The sequence below is a fragment of the Mustela lutreola genome, chromosome 1 (assembly GCF_030435805.1).
Source record: "Mustela lutreola isolate mMusLut2 chromosome 1, mMusLut2.pri, whole genome shotgun sequence".
In the NCBI taxonomy this organism is placed as follows: Eukaryota; Metazoa; Chordata; class Mammalia; order Carnivora; family Mustelidae; genus Mustela; species Mustela lutreola.
In genome coordinates, this window is record NC_081290.1 from 28,330,619 (window position 1) to 28,352,399 (window position 21,781).

The 21,781-nt window shown below is 38.7% G+C and overlaps 1 protein-coding gene across 3 annotated transcripts in view; it reads left to right on the top strand.

Moving 5' to 3' along the window:
- The window catches only part of CORIN (corin, serine peptidase), a 250,143-nt gene that overhangs the window by 213,493 nt on the left and 14,869 nt on the right, over window positions 1–21,781 (top strand). For all 3 annotated transcript variants that reach the window (XM_059162131.1, XM_059162141.1, XM_059162120.1), the window contains exons 17-19: window positions 6,736–6,852; window positions 9,202–9,251; window positions 9,406–9,580. In XM_059162131.1, coding sequence (XP_059018114.1) covers window positions 6,736–6,852; window positions 9,202–9,251; window positions 9,406–9,580 — 342 coding nt within the window. The remainder of the gene's footprint in view (window positions 1–6,735; window positions 6,853–9,201; window positions 9,252–9,405; window positions 9,581–21,781) is intronic.

The following is a 21,781-nucleotide window of genomic DNA, read 5'->3' on the forward strand; positions in this document are numbered from 1 at the left end:
TCCAGTCCCGTCCATGTTGCTACAAAAGTTGGGTATTCGTCCTTTCTGATGGAGGCATAATACTCCATAGTGTATATGGATCACATCATCCTTATCCATTCGTCCGTTGAAGGGCATCTTGGTTCTTTCAATAGTTTGGTGACCGTGGCCATTGCTGCTATAAACATTGGGGTACAGATGGCCCTTCTTTTCACAACATCTGTATCTTTGGGGTAAATACCCAGGAGTGCAATTGCAGGGTCATAGGGAAGCTCTATTTTTAATTTCTTGAGGAATCTCCACACTGTTCTCCAAAGAGGCTGCACCAGCCTGATGTGGAGAAAGGGGAACCCTCTTACACTGTTGGTGGGAATGCAGGTTGGTGCATTCCACCTATTTTTTTAAATCAGATAAGTTTAGATGATTGTCCCCAATTAGTGAACTCACCATAAACTAGTTTATCTTTAACTTCATATCCCTTTAATAAGCTCCTTCTCTTTCAAGTCTGGCTTGTCCTTCATCCATGTTCCATAGGCACATTCCTTCCTGCTTCTACCTCTTTGTCCATAAATGTCCATAGATTTCCTGTCCAAATCCTTGGGCCTCACTCAGGCCCTAAGACATCTGTGAAGACTTTCTCATCTACATGATGTTTTTTTTAATCTGTGCTTCCTGTGGGACATAAACATTGGCATTACACAATTTCCCTCTTAATTCTATAATGCCATATATTCTTTTTTATTTTTATTTTTATTTTTTTAATTCTTTATTTCCCAGAAATAATATACAAAGTAGGATTGGCTACTCTTAATTGTGTGCCAGGTTGTTCCGAGTCCTTAATATGTATTAACTCAATTTGTCCACGTTATAATCCTGTAATAGATGTAGTGTTGTTACTTCTATGGATGAGGAAATTGAGGCTCAGATCAAGAAATTTGCAAGGTCACAGAAAAATATGGTGCCAGGATGCAAGTCCAAGCAAAGGCAAAGGGCCTCTTGGATATGATGAGTAGGTCCCCTACGGCACCCAGTTATTCAATAAACATGACCTGATTGATGTGGCCAGCCACCTTCTTACACATAAATCCCTTTTAGTCTTTGTGTGTATGTGTGTGTGTGTGGGGGGGCAAGTCTTAATACCATACCACCTCATGATCTTATCATTGTGGCATTTTTAAGTAGACAGTAGTGAGGAGGTGTAGCAGTGGGGGAAAAGTCATCATGCAGGCCAACAAGAGAAATGTTTTTCACTTTCTGAAAAGTCACTTATAGTAATAACGAGGTGCTTGGCATAATCTAAGTAGAAGTTAGCTGAAGCAAATCCAAGGTGTTATTTTTCCTTCACACAGAGGCTTCACAGTTCTTCTAGCAGATGTGTAGTTTGGGCACAGGGAATTAGATCCTACATGTTTCCAAGAAGCTGCTGGTTGAGTGATTGCCTGGGTGAGAACAAAATCACAGAGTCCAGTATGTGGCTGTACAGGTCCCTGGAACATGCTAATCTGGGGCGAGGAAGAAGAATAATTTTCCTGAAAAAGTGCTATATCCTAAAAGAAGTAAAAGTGTTTTTTAAGTTCTTCCATGAGACCACTGGGTATGAAGCTTAAATAAACCAAAGGAAGTCTATCAGTTGTCCTGAAAGCATTTCCATATGATCGCTAATAGCACACTCTGCTGAGAATTTGGATATTTGTTAGCAAGCTGAATCTCAAATTGTGTCACTTGAGTTAATGAATATTTTATGGAATGAAAAGGAAACCTCTCAGTGATGTAGAGAAATTCACCATTTTTAACTAGAATGGAACTATATGGGATCCTGAATTAATCAGATGGATTTTCTACTCTCTTACATTCCATTTTGTGCTAAAAAAAAAAAAAGCTTATCATTGGAAAATAGATTCATATCCTGATTTTTAAAATCAAAGATGGTTCTCCAGAATGAAGTACTATCAAAACTCAACATTTAGCAAAAAATATTGGGGCTGATTTGAACAAGAAAATTCTAGAGTGGGAAGAATCAATCTCCATAATATCTCTGAGGGCCTTGGATTCCCCAGTCATCATAATGATTGTAGTATTGTCATTGGACGTGAATATGAGTAGTGAGTCCTGGGAAGTTAAGAACACGATTTACAGCTTGAATGATCCATCAGAAATTGACCAACGAGGTTTGTCTTATTTCTGTTAGAAGTCCTTATATGGCAGCTTACTTGTTCTGGAACATAAACCAGAAGACTCCTGGTTCTGACACGTTTTGCATATTGTCTTTCAAATCTACTGAGATCTGGCTTGCTTTTACCTCCAAGGCAGGACTGCTGGTCACTCATCTTATTATCTGCATGACAGACCCACTGGCCTTTTTAGGCCTTTTCTTAGTATTTATAGAGTTTGGGCTCAAAATCCAGTTTCTTACTGTGGCCTGTAGAACACTGGCCCCTGCCTCTTCTTTTTCTTAGCATTCCCTGCCTCTCCGCTGAACTTTAGACACACTGACCCATTACTGATGTTCCAACTGCAAACTCATTTCCTGCTCAGGGGCTTTGCCTCGCTCTTCCTTCTGCTTGGAGTGTTAATATGTAGACTTCCACAGGATCACCCCCATCTCACCATTCCTGCTTCAGCTAGTACATCAACGACTTAAAAAGGTCCTTGGCAACCCTAATTGAAGCAGCTTTCACCCTCACCAAGTCTCTGCTTATTTTGTTTTCTTCAAAACACAGTATCAGGAATTATTTTTAACACATTTGTAATTTGTTCCTCTTACTAAAATAATAGCTCCTTGAGGAAGGGGCTTCACCTAATACAACACCGTTGCGTTGTCTCCCTTTCCGGTCTACCTTATTAACCCCATAGTCCTCAGTGTTAGCCTTTGCACATCTGTCTGCATCATTTGTTTACGTTCTGCTAGGGTAACGTTCCTTCTGAGATCCAACTCACTTCATAGCAAAAGCCGCTTCAACACTCACTGATTAACCCAATGTTTCTTTCATAAACGTCCAATCTAATGTCTTGTCTTCAGATTTTTACTTAAATTCTAGTTAGTTAATATATCATGTAATATTGTAAAATATGGAAAAAAGATAAGTCAAATGCATACCAATTGTCAAAATTTGAGCCTCTAAGTTCCAGATACCTTTTCATAGCATGATTTACATTATATACATAGTTATAAAATTTAAAGCCACATACATATATATATATTCTTGATGATATGTAAACTGGCATTAGTCTTTCAAAATATTGATCAAAATTAAGTAAAATAATTTGATCATAATTTTTTGATCAAAATTTGATCAAAATTAAATTTTGATTCAGTACTTTTATTTATGGGAAATTATTTTTATTTTCAGGAAATTATTTTTATTTCTATGAAATTATGAATGTAGGCGGAGGTGAATAGTTAGGAGCGTTAACTGCTGCTTTTTTGTTATAATAAGAATTAGAACTAACCTACATGTGCATCAATAGTGGATTGGCTAAGTAAGTATATGTACAGCCATATAATAGTTAACACTCGGGAGCTATAAAAGGAACAGTGCGTGTGCTGGTAATGAAGGGGGACCATGTGGTGTTTAAAGTCTTAGGAATGGTACTCTGGCCTCAGACCACAGGTCATCTACTCACTATGTGACTTTGGGCCAGTTACTTACTCTCTTCTTGCCTCAATTTTTTCATTTCCAAAATAGGGATTAATAATGCCTACTTTCCAGCATTGTTGAGAGGATTAAATAAGGTGAAATGAGTTCGTCTTTCAGTGCAGTTGACAAATGTCAGCTATTATTATGGAAAAGCTTCCAAGATAAATCACTAAATAAAAAATATATCAATACAATGAGTATAGACTAAAAAAAAGAGTATGTATATGTGAGTTATAGCTAGAGCTTGGGAAGGACACTCTAAATTTACAGTGGTCATTTCTACACATCTGAGATGGGAAGAGTATTTTTTCATCATATAATTTTTGTTTTTTTCCATATATATTACTTTTATAACCTTAAAAATTATTTAAAGAAAAATAAGAAAGAAGGCAATCACACAGTTGCTCAGATCCTGTATGATGGCAGACATAGAACCATATGGGTTCACTGATATTTTTTTAATGAGCCATAGAATGGCACGTCTGGTGCTGAAAGATTTATTTTTTGTGTGAGAAGCATTCTAGGGCTTAAGAGTTTCATGGAAAACTAATTTTTATAATGACATCCCCCTCTTCTTGATGATGGATTTCTTGTATTTTCCACCTGACATAACTAAGAGATTCAGACTAAATCGCCTTTCTTGTTGGAGGTTAATGAATGAAATGCAGAAACATCTCAGGTGCAATGGTCTGTGGAGACCTTTCTCAGGGCCAACTGAAGGTGCCTTGTGGGTTGAAAGACTGAAGTGTCCTTTGCCATGATTTCTATCCACCGTCGTGTAAATCCTACTCTGAGTGTCCTTTGCCATGGTTTTTCTATCCACCATTGTGCAAATCCTACGCTGAGCAGACTTCCTTGTGTGAATCCCTTTTGCCCTATAAATACCCACTTCAGGAATGACTTAATTAAACAACAGATCTATCTTCCTTTGGCTTTTGGCCAAGTGCCTGGATTTAGGAGGCCCTCAAGCTCTTCGACACTAGAAAGGAATTCTCAGGATGCAGGTATCGGGAGGAACACCGTCAGTGGTGTTCGTGACCTCTGTCTGACTTATGATCTCTTTCCTCTCACCTATGTCTCCACACACAAAAATTCTGAAATTGACAGAAAGCCAGACTCTCATTTGGGTCAGGGAAACAGAACTCTTCATTTTGCAGCAGGTTTTGTGAAGTCTTCAGTCGTCCCACCGTCCATTCAAGTTCCTGAATACATTTCTGTCTTGTGGAACACTTCTTACAGTGTGGTCAGGGTTCATGCTCTGTGTTTTAAAATCAAATGGTTAGAATGCATTCATGAAGGGCTTTGCCTTGTTTTTTCTTTGGCTACTCTGTCATCAAGTGTTCTCTTTAGAGGACTTTCCTCTTTTATAAGTAACAGGATTTAGGGAAGGTTTGGTTCCTTTGTTTTCTATTATGAGATTATATTAGTTTTTAATTAATAATCAGCTGAAATGTTCATTTTTCTTTCAATGCTGTGGAGTCTAACCTTGCTTCCCTTCTTGTGCCTTCCCACCTGCCCTGCCCACCCCTTTTTTTGAAAAACGGCATGCCGTTATTGGAAAGAAAAGTCACTAAGCCTGCAAACTTGATGCTACTACAACTTCAGGATTTCCAAGTTCATTTGAGCTCTGAGTGCTGCCATTTTTCTCACTTATCTTTTTTTTGGGGGTGGGGGTGGGTGTCATAACAGGTATTTGCACTCATTGACAAGATGGCAAAATCTAGATTATAAGCATGTAGTTGAATACATGAATAACATGTATTCATGGAAATTCTTAGGAAATTCTATGTGATGCCTTTAATAACTTTTAAAATTTGAATTCGATTTAGTTAACATACAATGTATTATTAGTTGCAGGGGTAGAATTTAGTGATTCATCAGTTGCTTATAACACCCAGTGCTCATTCCATCACGTGCCCTCCTTAATGTCCATCACTCAGTTACCCCATCCCCCACCCACCAGCTCTCCAGCAACCCTCAGTTTGTTTCCTAGAGTTAAGAGTCTCTTGTGGTTTACCTGTTTTCATTTTATTTTATTTTTCCTTCCCTTCCTCTGCATTCATCTTCTCATTCATCCTTGATACATTTCTCCAAATATTTCCACCAGGGAATGAATCCATATCATACACCCCTGCCACCCCCAACTTTCATTGAAGGAGCTTACCTTTTACTTGAGAAGAAAGATAGAGGCTATCTGATTTGAATTTTCTACTCCCCTCCAGCTTCAGCCAAATACAACTTTCCTTCCAGGTTTGGAGGCATCTTTCTTCCTTCTTATCTAAATTAATTCCTCCACCTCTCTTACCCTTGGGCGTTAGGTGATGACAGTCCAAATGGTTTTCTGCAAATATGGATTGCCTAAAAGAACCAATTATTTCGTTTAGAATAGAATATTTTACACAAAACCTGAATACTTTTGAAACTTAAGGTTTTAAATCTTGGATACAGTGTAACTGTATTTATTTGAATGATTGAATGAGACATTCACAGGAAAATATTGATAGAAGTTTACTAAGAATATAGGTAAGAACAAAATAATGTTAACTGCCATCTCTATTTTCTAGGGTTTTTTCTTAATTTTTAGTACATGAAGATTTTGCAGTATGTTCAAAAACTTCATTATAGTTTCATACTGTCCAAATAGACACTAAGTGGCCATCAATTTCCTATACTTTTTTTTTTTTTTTTTTAGTTTGTTTACTTTATTTTAAGGTATTGCTGCACTGCAAGAAAAGAGGAGGGAAAAAAATCCCAGGCAGATAAACTAGTGTCCTTTTTGTCATTTCTGCCCAAAGTTGCTCTCATTTTTAAGATATTAGAAATTTCACGTCATATACATTAAAATTCTAACAACTCATGAAGTTCAAACACATGTCAGTGGAGAGAATGATTACAATTGCTGTAACCATTTGGATCTTTATTGCTTTAGTATACTTACAGTAGCTTCCTCTCTTGCTCATCACATTCCATGCCACATTTCCATTATAAATTTCCCTCTTTGAATATTGACTTATAATGCAGTGCTTTTTCTGAAAGACAGTGAGTACTAAGGAATGAAATTGTCTGGTGAAAGATCACTGTACTTTGAATATGTCATTCTTATTTGTCCTTATATTAGAGAACCATCTGTGACTGAACTGGTCCAGGAACAGGAGCAAGACCAGCTGTGGCTGACATTACACTCCAGCTGGGAGAGCCTCAATGGGACCACTTTGCATGAACTGCTGGTAAAAGGGTAAGACCCCTTGCACAAGAGCTGTGCAGAGTGGATTATGGAGCAAGAGTCTATCATCAGGGACCTCCTCCTGTTTCTAATTTAAGATAATCCAGATTTATCAAGTCAATAAAGAACTTCCATCGAATGGTGATTTGCCCTTATATTTCAACACTGTTTGGCTTTATCTCTTCTTTCTAGACATAGATCATTTTTTCTCTTGCTAACTATATGTTTTTTTAATGCTGATTACAGAAACTATCTTGGGGAAGGAAAAGGAACCTGGGTTCTAATTTGGGAGTTTTTCCCACATCCTATTCAAAGTAGATTCTCCTATCTGCAGTTCGCACAGTTGCTACATGAACTAGTTAGCAGGGAATTGAAGTAATGAGAACTGGTCAAACTTGGACAGTCTGAGGGGGAAAACTGACACAAAATGAAGTTATAATCAAGCAGCCTTGCAAGTATATTTCTGAAAATTTTCCCTAAAAAAATCATGACACCTTGAACAAGGCTGTCTCCCTTGTCCATGGATGTGGATATGGGGGTATGGAGGGAAATCGAAGGAATTAACACCTATTTAGTGGTTATTACATTATAGGGTCATAGCTAGAGAATATTAAAATAACTTGATCAAAACTCAGAGCCCACAGTGGGCTCTCAACTCAAACCAAGTTAATCTGATTCCAAAGCTTTTAATAAGTGCTAGATAAACCACTTAAGAATTTCAAAGAAGAAATTGAAAGGTAGGCCTTTTCTCTTTAAAATGTCCTGAAAATTTCCCCATAGACCAAACTCTGCAGCCAAATTTCTGAAGTACTTCCTTCAAAACAATGACCTGAATCTTTCAACAGAGTGATCTGTTTCCGCAAATTGCAAATACCAGAAAAGACCTTTTAAGCTTAGTAGATAACATACATATGTACATTTCATGTAAACTGGGAGTTGATAGAACTGGTTCTACTGGCTTTCTAACTAGATTTGTGATCCTGTATAACCACAATTTCCTGTAAAAAAATTGGTACAAATAGCTATTGCTGTTTTTTCCTATTTCTACAAGTTGTGATTTGGGGATCTAACAAATAACTAATTATTGAAGCATCTCTTCTCAGCCAGGTTCAGTGCTAGGTTGTGAGGGGTTGTAGGAGGGAATGAGGGAGAGAAAGGCCCTTGTCTCAAGGAATCTATACTGTGTAGGTGGACAGAGAGACCATAAGCTAGTAAACAAAATGAATTTCAGATATTAGGAAATACCACAGTGAAATTAAGGATAACAAGATAGAGAGTAAGGAGGAAACAGGACTTTAGGTTGTGGGAAGGCAAAAAGCAGACATGCTTTTCCTGTATTGTATAATTTATTGATACAAATAATTACACATGCCTCCATGCAGATTTAGCAAGAAATGAAATTACAATAAATCCTTAAAAAGGAATGTGGACATGACATATTTAGGGATTTTTTTTTCCCTGAGAAATCTAGGATTCTAAGGGTATTGTAGTATTTTTGACAGTCCTAAAGTGTCTTTTGTTTTTTAAATTTATACTGTGAATAAATGCTTTGTGATTGAAAGAGAACTTTGTGATTGAAATTTAATGAACCCTGAAGTGAGTTCTCTTGTGCAGCCACATTGATCGATGTTTAAACATGGCCTGTGTTCTTACCTTTAAAGGTTAACTATGATTTTTAGAAGGGTCTTTCTTTCCTGAAGTTACTTCCTGTTAAGTTTTACTGAGTGGTTCTGATCCCAGCATCTAGAGTACATGAAATAAATTTAACCCCCTTCTTTCTGTCAGCCAATCATAGATCCACATTTTACTATCACAGGTCTCATCAAGATTTTTTACCAGTTTAAAATTTAGTTCCTTTGTCTGTTTTCTAACTTTCGAAGTAATATTTTCTGTCAGATTTCTTGTACTTTTGGACATCCACACTCTCTCTGTGATCATAAAAATCTGACATGCTTCTTCCTCACCAAGGATTCTAAGAAGTAGCCTAATTCTCTCACCTTCTTCTCGCTACTTTGAAAAATCATGGTTTGAGTCAATATTTTGGGTCGTGCTACCAGCCAATATGAGGGGGGAGACTTCGCTAACAGTAGTTTTTTTTCCCACCCAGGTGAAATTATATTATGATGATATTAAATAAACTAAAAAAGTGTACACATTTTCCATATACCTTTATATCCAAGATGGTATTTGACAACAGCGCTGTCTCAAGAATTTCTGCACGAAGTACAGATAATTGTTACTCAAAGAATATGACCTCTGGGAACTGTTGAACCCTATGTCTTGTTTTTCACTGGTAAAGTGTTTGAAGTGGATGATAAATGTATAGCTTAACATTATGCCATTTTATGTTTCCAAATTTAGGCAGGCTTGTCATAGCAGAAGTAAAATTTCTCTTCTGTGTACTAAACAAGGTAAGAGAATTAGTGGTGTAGCTATGGAATATGAACTTAATTTAACTGGATTGGCTCAGGGGAAAAAACAGAAACTTGCACTTAACAGCAAAGATCCACGTTTGGCACTGGGTTTGGCGGTGAATCCCACATTGTCTTTCCGGTTCCTTGATAGACTGTGGGCGTCGCCCTGCTGCCCGAATGAACAAGAGGATCCTTGGGGGTCGGACAAGTCGCCCTGGAAGGTGGCCATGGCAGTGTTCCCTGCAGAGTGAACCCAGTGGACATATTTGTGGCTGTGTCCTCATTGCCAGGAAGTGGGTCCTGACGGTCGCCCACTGCTTCGAGGGGTAAGCGGCACTTTGTCCTTTGATTTTGCCTGGATTTGATCATTTTGTCCCTTGGGCATTCTTAGAGACATTTGTCATTTTTGAAGCCACTTCAATGCAAAAGCCATAGTTGATCTACTTCCTTTATCTGCTTAAGTTTTTCTGTTCTTGATGCTGTCATCCTATGTATGTGCTAATCACTTTATTGGATTATGATTTTTTTCCTGAAGAGGAGGGAAGAGGACTTTGAGAAGCAGAGTTAAAGATCGCACTGTATGGGGCGCCTGGGCGGCTCAGCGGTTAAGCCTCTGCCTTCGGCTCAGGTCATGATCCCAGGGTCTGGGATCAAGCCCCATATTGGGCTCTCTGCTCAGCAGGGAGCCTGCTTCCCCTTCTCTCTCTGCCTGCTGCTCTGCCTACTTGTGATCTCTGTCTCTGTCAAATAAATAAAATCTTTAAAAAAAAAAAAAAAATACCACTGTATGTGTATTAGGGTTTTCCAGAAAATGTGAGACCAGTAAGAGAGAAAGGGTGAATGGGGGGTGCTGGTGAGTCCAAATCTAATGGTGTCAGTCCACATCCTGGAGACTTGGAGAGTTGCAGTTGGGGCCCAAAGGCCATCTGCTGGCAGAATTTCTTCTTGCTCAGGAGTGGTTAGTCTCTCTCTCTTCAGGTCTCCCATATATGGGATGAGGAGAACCATATTGTGGAGGTTAATCTTATTTATTCAAAATCCACCAGTTTAAATGTTCATCTAGCTCAAAAAACAACTTCACAGAAGCATCTAGAATAATGTGTGACCAAATATTTGGGCGCCATGATACAGCCACATTGGCATATAAAATAAATTTTTACAATATGCCTAAAGGGAGCAGAAAAATAAGACAAAGGGCAAACCTACCTTATATTGACAACCATCACTGTAGAAGGTCCTCTCCCATTCCTGCCATCTGTTGTACTTTTGGAACAACAACAACAAAAACCAAACCAAACAATTGCAATAAAAAAAAAAAAAATCTCAAACATTTAGTATGTTCCCACAAGAATCTGGGGGTCAGACATTTGGACACGACACAGCTGGTGCAGCTTGTCTGTGATCAGCAATGTCTGGGGCCTCAGCTGGAAGATTCTAAGGCTGAAGACGGGAACCATTGCAAGTCAGGTGGTCAGTGCTGCCTGTTGACTAGGGCCTTAGTACACGATGGCGGTTGGCATCCCCCAGAACCAGCTTCTCCAAAAGGGAGACCTGGCCTCCAGAGACACACATGGTGCCTCTCCCATGTGGCTGGTCAAAGCCTTCACAAGCCTCACCCAGATCTAAAGCAAAGAAAGTAAAAAATCTCCTCTCAATAGGAGGAGGATTTGAGGGCAGGTTGTTTTTTTTTTGTTTTTTGTTTTTAAATTTTATTTTAAATTTATTTATTAATTTTTAATTTTAAAGAAATAATTTAAATTTTAAATAAATTTAAATTTATTATTATTATAAAGATTTTATTTATTTATTTGACAGACAGAGATCACAAGTAGGCAGAGAGGCAGGCAGGGAGAGAGGAGGAAGCAGGCTCCTCACTAAGCAGAGAGCCCGATTCAGGGCTCCATCCCAGGACCCTGGGATCATGACCTGAGCCCAAGGCAGAGGCTTAACCCAGTGAGCCACCCAGGCACCCCCAAGAGGGCAGATTTTAAAAACTATCATGCTGGGGTGCCTGGGTGGCTTAGTGGGTTAAAGCCTCTGCCTTCAGCTCAGGTCATGATCTCAGGGTCCTGGGATCAAGCCCTGCTTCGGGCTCTCTGCTCAGCAGGGAGCCTGCTTCCCCCTCTCCCTCTGCCTGCCTCTCTGCCTACTTGTGATCTCTTTGTCAAATAAATAAATAAAATCTTAAAATAATAAAAATCATGCCACTTTTTTTCCTATTTTTTAAAAAAAATTTTTACTTTATTTCAAAGGAAAATTAAATATTAAATAATAGCAAAAATTCAAAACAAAATAACTCATAATTCTGTCACCTAACTAAATTGATTGTTTTCATTTGATCAGGGTAATTTCTAGGAAAAAATGCAATTTCTTTTTTTTCCCCTATTTTATTTTTCTTAGCTTTGCTACTTATTGTGCCACCATGGATCAATTCATAACTTCTCTGGGCCACAGTTTCTTCACCTGGGACACGAGGGAAATAACAGTTCTTACCTCACAGGGTCGGTGCTCGCAGTTGAAATAGTCTTGTACAAAGCCTTGAGAAGCTTGTCTGACATTGATCAGTGAGCTCTCACTAAAGGTCAGCTTTTCTTTTAAAAAACTGCTACCAAAAACATGCATTATACCTTTTCTCTTTGCATTATGGCATGAGTAATTTTGCGTTTTGCTGACAGTTCTTAAGTTATGTTCAGTTAGCCAACATATATGAAAAATGCATCATTAGTTTTTGATGTAGTACTCAACGATTTATTAGTTGTGTGTTAACACCCAGAGCTCATCACAACACATGCTAGCGATATTTTTATCTTCTTCCCTACTCTCTCTTACTTTCTCATCATCCTCACAGTAACCCCTGTTACAACCTAGCCAATGTCCCTTGATAGCCAAGCACACATGCACTCCGTACAGGGTCCCACTGCTTGCTTTTACAATTTGGAATCACAGTCTGTGCTTTTGTTTGTTGCTTTTATCATACAACAATATATCATGGACCTCCCTCTGAGTCAGTGGGTGTAGCTCGAGCTCATTCTTTTTCAAAACTAAATGATAGTCCGTTATCTAGATTTACCATAACTTTTTCTATTATTCCCTAGGCAATGTACATTCAGGTTAGTTCCAGCTTGCTACCATCTCAACAATACTATAATACATCTTCTCAAACAAAACTACTCACCCACTGGTCCTCTTGTTTCCACAGACTAGAGTCCCAGAATCTATTCTTAGCTCTACATGGGGGTTCCAGAGATGAATACACCTTTCTTTCCTTGGAGTGCTAACCTAGTAAGGAGGCAGACGTTTTAAAAAAATAAAATAAAATGTGATAAGGGATTATAAAATGAAAATGTGCATATCTAGTCAACTGCTCCTCTAAGGAAAATAAAATATTAAAAAATCAAACCAGAAGCCCCTCTTAAGGATTTTTAATGTGTAAGATCCAAAATGATTGGAAGAGTCTATATAGTATGTTGGGAAATACATGACAATGTTATTGCTTTGGAAGGGGCCAGATGTTTCCAGATGTCTTGTCCAATTTTGATTTATTTCCTTGTGATAAGTAGAAATGATACTAAAAAGAGTACATACATCAAAACACGATGACTTAAATAAATCCAACAGTTCTTTAAAAGGAACAATTCTGTTTACCTGCTAATTAAGCCAGGTTCTTAGGCCTCTTGTGTCATTTCCATATGTGGTATCCAAGCTTCCTCTTTGCCTGACAGCTCTGTAAAGTTCACAAGAGACCTTGCAGTAGAGAAGAAATATGTATTTACAGTTAAGGGAGATGGATATTATATCAAAGGTCTTGGTGAAACTTTATGAAACGCTAAACAGAACTGTTGAGAGGGACCTGGCCTGTCGAGAAAAAGCTAGAAATTGCCCAACTTCAAAAAAGCCTTTGCTTGAGTGTGTACTAATAACAGATTCCATTTTACAATCCTGTCCAGTGGCCTGCAGACTTCGAGAACTTCTCATTGTAAGCCTGATTCTCTGCTGGAACCTTCAGCCGCTGCAATTAATGGGATTCAGTTCATAGTGTGATTGCATACTTCGGCAAGGCCCAGCGTGACCGTCTTTAGGTCTTCTCAAGCCTGTCTTTTAATTATATTGGTTTAAAAAAAAAAAAAGGACAAGTTTGTTTTGCTGTCTTATGGAGTATTTAAAAATCCCAAGTGAGAATTAAAAACGTATGAAATACTAAGTTGATCAGACCAAGTCCCATAATGCCCTAATCATAAAACTTCCAACACTTCTGAGGAAGACAGACTGACTTTCAGGGGTAATTTAACAAGCAATTTTCGGTCTTCTTCTGCCTCTGAAAGTCTCAAGTCTGAACTTCCGAGGCTGGTCCACAAGTAGTCATTGTCAGGAGTGTCTAATTTCTCTTCAGGAAACACACATGAAAAATGATCACCTCACTACAGGACCATAACCCTTAACCCCGCCATGTCACCCACGCTGTGATTTCTCCCAACCAGCTCTTGTCTCCAACAGGACAGCAGCTGCTGGTCTGCATGTGTGCCCCAATGATTTCAGTCCCCCAGTCTCCTCCTTGTGCTCTTTCTCTTCCCAGTTAACCTTGTGCACCAAGCTTATCACGTCCGTCCTATTGCTGAGAACTACAAGGTCTTTGTCCCTGGATCTGTCTGCCATACTGGGCAGATCTCCGAAAAAGAGTGAATGTGAATACCACATTTTCAGGTCTTAATACTCTTGCCTTTCAGAGCTGAGGGAGAACATCACCCAAGAGGGCAGATCAGCACATCCCTGACTTTCAACATCAGTTAGACCCTTAATATTACTCAATCATCTTTCTTCCTCCTTCTGGACAGCTCCCTCACTCATTCTCCACAATACAAAATCACTGCTCTTGCCAGCTCTCCTGGTCTAACAGTCTGTTAGTGCACTCAGAAAAGGAAGTGAGAGGCTTGGTCTGATTTCTATTAAAAATTAAATCACATTGTATCCTTGTGTTCCTTTCTTTATTTCTAGGTGTTTATGATCTGTGCTGATAATTCACAGTTTGTTTTCACTTTCCATCAACTTAAGCTATTTGATCCATTCCCATCAGTAATAGTGTCCACTAAAGCAGATATTCTACATTTGGGTTCCATACCTCCCTGGGGTGCTCTTTTCCAGAAGCACTGAAAAGTAAGCAAGTGTGGTTTTAAAAAGTCCTTATTAGTATGGTGTAAGAGGATGCTCGAGTTTCTTCTCTGTATATAGCTGTCCAATTTTCCCAGCACCTTTTAATGAAGAGACTGTCTTTTTTCCGCTGGATATTTTTTCCTGCTTGTCAAAGATTAGTTGACCATAGAGTTGAGGGTCCATGTCTGGGCTCTCTACTCTGTTCCCTGGTCTATGTGTCTGTTTTTGTGCCAATACCATGCTATCTTGGTGATCACAGCTTTGTAATATAGCTTGAAATCCGGCAACATGATGCCCCTGCTTTGTTTTTCTTTTTCAGCATTTCCTTGGCAATTCGGGGTCTTTTCTGGTTCCATAGAAATTTAGGATTCTTTGTTCCAGCAATGTGAAAAATCCTTTGGTATTTTGATCGGGATGGCATTGAAAGTATAGATGGCTCTGGGCAGCATAGGCGTTTTAATGATGTTTATTCTTCTGATCTATGAGCTTGAAATGTTCTTTCATCTTTTTGTGTCTTCTTCAATTTATTTCATGAGTATTCTGTAGTTCCAAGAGTATAGATCCTTTACCTCTTTGGTTAGGTTTATTCCAAGGTATCTTATGGTTTTGGTGCTATTTGTAAATGGAATCAATTCTCTAATTTCTCTTTGTATAGTTACATTTTTAACGTATAAGAAAGCAACTGATTTCTGTGCATTGATTTTGTATCCTACCACATTACTGAATTGCTGTATGAGTTCTAGTAATTTGGGGGGTGGAGTCTTTTGGGTCTTCCCACCTAAAGTATCATGTCATCTGTGAAGAGAGAGAATTTGGCTTCTTCTTTGCCAGTTTGAATACCTTTTATTTCTTTTTGTTGTCTGATTGCTGTTCCTAGGACTTCCAGTACTATGTTGAACAATAGTGGCGAGAGTAGGCATCCTTGTCATGTTCCTGATCTTAAGGGAAAGGCTCTCAGCTTTTCCCCATTGAGAATGAGATTCACTGTGGGCTTTTCATACATGGTTTTTATGAAATTGAGGAATGTTCCCTCTATCTCGACACTCTGAAGAATTTTAATCAGGAAAGGATGCTATAATTTGTCAAATGCTTTTTCTGTATCAGTTGAGAGGACCATGTGGTTCTTGTCTCTTCTCTTATTTATGTGTTCTGTCACATTGATTGATTTGCAAATGTTAAACTATCCTTGCATCCCAGGGATAAATCCCACCTGGTCGTGATGGATAAGCCTGTCACCCAGCAATTGCACTACTGGGTGTTTACCCCAAAGATACAGATGTAGTGAAAAGAAGGGCCATATGCACCCCAGTGTTCATAGCAGCAATGTCCACAATAGCCAAACTGTGGAAGGAGCTGAGATGCCCTTCAACAGATGAATGGATAAAGAAGATGTGCTCCATATTTACAACAGAATATTACTTAGCCATCCAGAAAGATGAATAGCCAACATTTGCATCAACATGGATGGGACTGGAGGAGACTTCGCTGAGTGAAATAAGTCAAACAGAGTAAGAACAAGTATTATATGGTTTCACTTGTTGTGGAATATAAGGAATAGCATGGAGGACATTAGGTAAAGAAAGGGGGAAATGAAGAGGGGGAAATTAGAGGGGGAGACGAGCCATGAGAGACTATGGACTCCAGGAATCGTATTGCAGTTTTCAGAGGGGAGGGGAAAGTGGGGAGTTGGGTGAGCCTGGTGATGGGTATTAAGGAGAGCACATGTTGCATGGAGCACTGGGTGTTTCATGCAAACAATGAATCATGGAACACTACATCAAAAACTAATGATGTGCTGTATGGTGACTAACAAAACATAATAAAAAATTATATTAAAAAAAAAAGGTCCTTGGTGACAATGACCTGACTCTATGCTCACCACTGTGCTGCCTCCTATGGAGAAATTCTCTCTCATCCTCCTCTCTCCAGTGGAAAATATCTGGGTTTAGGATGTGGCTGGAAGTTGGCTTAAAATATGTGCCAAACCTCATAGTTTTTTTTTGGGGGGGTCACAGAAACTGGAAGTTTCTCAAATGAGCATCTAATAATATGGGACACTTCCAATGTACCTCCATAGTAAAGTCTCTTTTCTACCGTAAGAGACAACTTCCTGACATCTCTCACCCTCTCACCCTCCATTGGTCTCACATCATACTTCATGGAGAAAACAGACACCATCATACATTTCCCTTTGTCTTACCCTTAACCCCAACACATTACCTGTAAATACGGCCACATCCCCTTCTTTCCCTTGAATTAATGTAGAAGATGTGTTTTTTTCTCTTTAAGACAATCGTATCCGCCTTCATCTTTTTAAAAACTTTATTTTTAAAATCATCATTTCCGGGGCACCTGGGTGGCTCAGTGGGTTAAGCCGCTGCCTTCGGCTCAGGTCATGATCTCAGGGTCCTGGGATCGAGTCCCGCATCAGGCTCTCTGCTCAGCAGGGAGCCTGCTTCCTCCTCTCTCTCTCTCTCTCTCTGCCTGCCTCTCTGCCTACTTGTGATCTCTCTCTGTCAAATAAATAAATAAAATCTTAAAAAAAAATCATCATTTCCATTTTGCATCAATTATTCCCTTATTGCTGGATCATTCTCTTCAACAAACTTGCCTTGATATCACTAACTTGAGTCGCCTTCTCTTGATTTTCCATCTGTCCTCAACTATTGCTCATTCTGCCTGGAATTCACAGTAAAACTCCCAGCAGACTTTTGTAGAGTCACTGTCTCCTTTTCCACTTCCCATATTCTCCTCAGCCCACTCTGGTTGAGCTCTCACCAAGGTCATCACAGATATGTCCCAGATACAGCAAAGTCTTTGATGACTTCATCTTGTCGTATCCAGTGGTGACTTTTCAGTTTCCAACTTATTGGAACCCTCTGTAGTATTTCATCATCACATCTGTCTTGAAATACTTTCTTCACTTTAATTTTAGAATATCAAAAATATTCCTGTTTTCCTCTTATTTCACCAACCTACCTATTTCTTTCTCTTTTCCCATCTCTTCCTTTTTTAGGCCACTGAATGCTTTAATGCTCCAGAGCTATTATGGACTGCAGGCTTTGTTTCCCTTCCAAATGCACATGTTGAAACTCTAACCTCCAACAGAATGGAATTAGAAGGTGAGGCCCTTGAGAGGTAATTAAATCATGATGGTGGAAACGCCAAAATGGGGATAATGTCCTAACATAGAAAGAAGAGTACTTGCTACCTTTTTCTGCCATATGAGGTTACAAAAAGAAGATTTTTATCTATAAACTAGGAAGAATATCTTCACCAGAACCTAACCATGCTATTACCCTGATATCCAGCCCCCAGAACTAGGAGAAATAAATGTATCTTATTTATGGCACTCACTCTATGGTAATCTGTTATAGCATCCCGAGCTAAGACAAGGACCCAATTCTTGGCTTTCTTATCTGTCTGCAGTCATCTCAAAATATGGTTTCAAATACATGTACATATTTGAACAAATATGAATATCAAGTATTGATATGAATATCATTATGAATACAATATTTGAATATAAATATGAATATCATACATTTATTCATGGCTTCCAAACTTATATCTTCAGCCCGGCCCAGAATTTTCCCAACCAGCACCCCTACCCTCAGACTTTAAACATGTGTACATAACTAGATGAGATAAGATGTCCATTTGAGTGTGCAATAAACATCCTACTTTAATGGCCAAAACAAAACTTGATTTCTTACCTCGCCTACTGATCAAATAATTGTGTGCCTCAGAATCTTTCCCCATCTCAGTAAAAATCATCATTATCCATTGGTTTGTCAAAACTAGGAATCATCCTTAATTCCTCTCACATTTACTCTAGTAATAATTTCTGTAGGATATTCTTTCAAATTCTCTCTAACCCAAGCACCTTTCACCATCTTCATGCTATAATCCTGTTCTAAGCCATCATCATACCAGGGCTCACTATTATATTCATTTCCTAAAACTGTCATAACAAAATACCATAAACTAGGTGGCTTGAACAACAGAATTTTATTATCTTACAGTTCTGGAAGCTAGAAGTCCAAGATCTAGGTATGCTTAAAACCCTTCCCATTACAACAAGAATAAAATCTCATCATGGCCTTTCAAGATCTATTCCTACCTCTTGGACAACATCTCCCCCTATTCTCCCATAGTTCATGGGCTGCGGACATCAAGCCTTTCTTGTGTGTCTGAAATTTTCCAAGCTCATTTCTACCTCAGGATGTTTGAACTTGCTGCTTTTGCAGGTAGAGTCACAAAACAACCTCCTCCTGGTCATTAAAGTCTCTAAGTATGACTTTGTTAAAGACCTTCCCTAACTATTTGGCTACAGTGAAATCAACCCCCTCAGTCATCCATCATATAACCCTATTTTGTCACTTCTAAGTGCTCCAAAATATCTTATTTCTTTATATATTCTTTAGTGCAGTAGAATGAAATCTCTATGAGGGCACAAATTGTCTGTCTTCCTCACCCTTGTGTTTTCATTTTTTTCAGCATGGCCTATAGCAGCCACTCATAAATATTTGTTAACTGCCTAACAAGCCCCTTCTAGATATTTCTTAGTAATAATATGTGCAGCTCTTTCAGTAGTTAGGACTATTATTTGTCTGGAACTAGAAATGTCAATTCATCTACTAAAGGTCAACAATGTCTCACTGAGTCCTCCCAAATCTTAGACCACACATCAGTTCAGCATTGTCACATATTAAGCACCTGTATGTTTTATCAAATGGAAGATGAGTCTTCGGCATATTGTCTGGAGAACATCCTCTTTGAATGGAGAAATTGGAAGCAAAGGAAGCTTGAGACAGTTCTGTATGTCTTAGCTCTTTATTAATATTATTTGCTACAGACAGAAATTTTCCCATTTACTTGTTCTTGCATATTGTTTCACAGAGAAGCCATTTTTATGTTTCCTACTTTTCTCCTTTTTAAACAAGCCCCTGCTCAGTCTATGACTAAGACTTTCCAGTAATTGTTACACTTTCATGCCTCTCTTCTGTGGTAGAGTTTGCAGTTGCAAAGCTCTGGGATCCTGATGCAGGCACATTCCCTTTAGCTGATTCTTCATTTTCTTATCGCAGTCACTTGTGATGGCCGCATCAGAATCTGGCATTTTATTTCTCTCCTCTCTCTTGATCTGTACTTGCTCTAAGAGTCCCTGGATACAGTATCATGTCTGCCTTTATTTTTCCTCCAAACATTCTGAAATCTGATTCTTGAATTTCTAGGATATGTATCTGACTACCCTCTTCTCTTGCTTTGTTGGACCCTGGATAACAGGATAGTTCACCTTCTGTAATTTCACCGCTGGTGACTAATTCCCCATCATGCCCAGGAGATATGTTCAGGAAATAGAAGATCTCTTCCTGCTGTCTGCCATCCTGTCACCCGCCATTGAGCCCACCATGTGATACCCTTCTCCGTGGCCAGTACCTGATTCCTATGTAGATGCCTGTGGACCTTCCTTTTTGTTCCAGAGAAGTTTAGTAGAAAAGGTGTGGTCTAGGGGTTTAAAGGACCAGCATTCTGGTCTGTTACCATCCTTGACTACCTTTGTGACTTTAGATGAGTCTTTCATCTGCTATGAGTCACTGCTTTCTCTTCTCTGAAAAGGAATAAGAATTCCTGTTACATCTCACAGTTGGCAAGATCACTTGAAATAATGCGTATAGACATACTAGGAAAGCTATGAAATAGAACTCATACTACTATAAATCTAGGCTGCTGGTTTATTTTGCTTATTGTATTGCCTTTTTTTTTTTTTGAGGGGGGGCAACATTTAAAACTGCAGATACCTTAAAAAGGATCCAGAACTCTGGCTTCCCTTGAACACTGAAAAGGTCAGGTCCTACCTGGTTTTCCAACATGACAGCAATAAGCCGGAACAGGGAAGTGGATGACCCTCCAGATGGGTAGAGCCAGTGACTTGACTCTCTGCTATGACTCCTGCCCAGTCCCCCCACATACTCAGTCTGTGATCACCCCATTCTAAAGTCTGTTCCCTGGATGTGTCGAAGAGAATGCCTTTACAAATACCAAGGGCAGAGCACAGTATTAAAAGTAAGACAGCTGGGATGCCTGGGTGGCTTAGTTGGTTCAGCATCTGTCTTTGGCTCAGGTCATGATCCCAGGATCTTGGGATGGAGTCTTTCAGCAGGGAGCCTGTGTCTTCCTCTCCCTCTGCCTGCTATTCCTCCTACTTGTGCTCTCTCTGTCTCTGTATTAAATATATATATATATATATATATTTATATATATATATGTATATATATATAATATATATACATATATATATATAAATATAAAAAGTAAGAGATTTGTGAGATTTGTAGAACAGCAAATGCTATTGTGTGATATTTCTTAATGCAAATTTGGTCACCTTCAAACTACCTCCAAATCAAACTGCCTCCAAATCACCACTTAGCTGTGTTATTTCTGGAGTAAGGCTTGTAAAATATGGTGATTTATATCACAGGTGTTAATGATAAATATTAATTTTCTTTCCTTAAAATGATAAATGTTGAATATATGATATTAAAGCAAAACCAGAAACGATGAAAGAAAGGGAGATTTTATACTTTTCAGAAAAGATGAAAATAGAAAATCTTTAAGCCTGGCTAGCTGAAGTAAGTAAAAATATGGGATTTTTGTATCTAAACTAGGGTTCAGACTGGCAAATCGTAAGCCAAATTGACTGGATCTTATGACCAAGGGCAATGTGCCTGTAATTTTGTATAAATTTTCCTGCATGTCATCTAAAATGTATACATAGCCGGGCTTTCTTTCTAGAGCTGATGATTGAAGAATTTTACATTGAAATCATATCATCTCAATGTTCTCTGTAAAGTGTATCCATGGCTATAGCAGTGTATAAGCATGGAGTAAATTAGACAATAAATGTGAATTTCAGACAAGGAAATGCCATGTGGAGCTAGAATCAAAGGAGAAAAGGGTCTCTTAACGTCTTTCTCAGCCATTTTCATTGTGAATGGTTGATTTTCACTGGGCTTCCTCTCCTGCTTTGTCCCTCCCAGAGCATGAAGAGGTCTTTGCAGAAACTTCTTTAAAATGTGCCAGTTTTCTGTGCTGCTGATTTGAAGTCTGACAGCTCAGTTTGAAGAAGTCCCCCTATGGTGAAGATTTTCAGCAGCTATACTTGTCTTTTTTCCTTTGTCCCTCAAAACTCTTTTCATTGAAAAGCCCATAAGAACATAGCTTGTTCTTATGTGTTTCTCCACAGAGGGTAATATGCACTGAAATTAGACTCATGTGGCATTAATATTGCCCTAAATTCTCTTTCCCCTTTTTGCTTCCACCAAGACAGGGCTGTCTCTGACTATATTCCTGACTCATTCTTTCCGGCATATGTT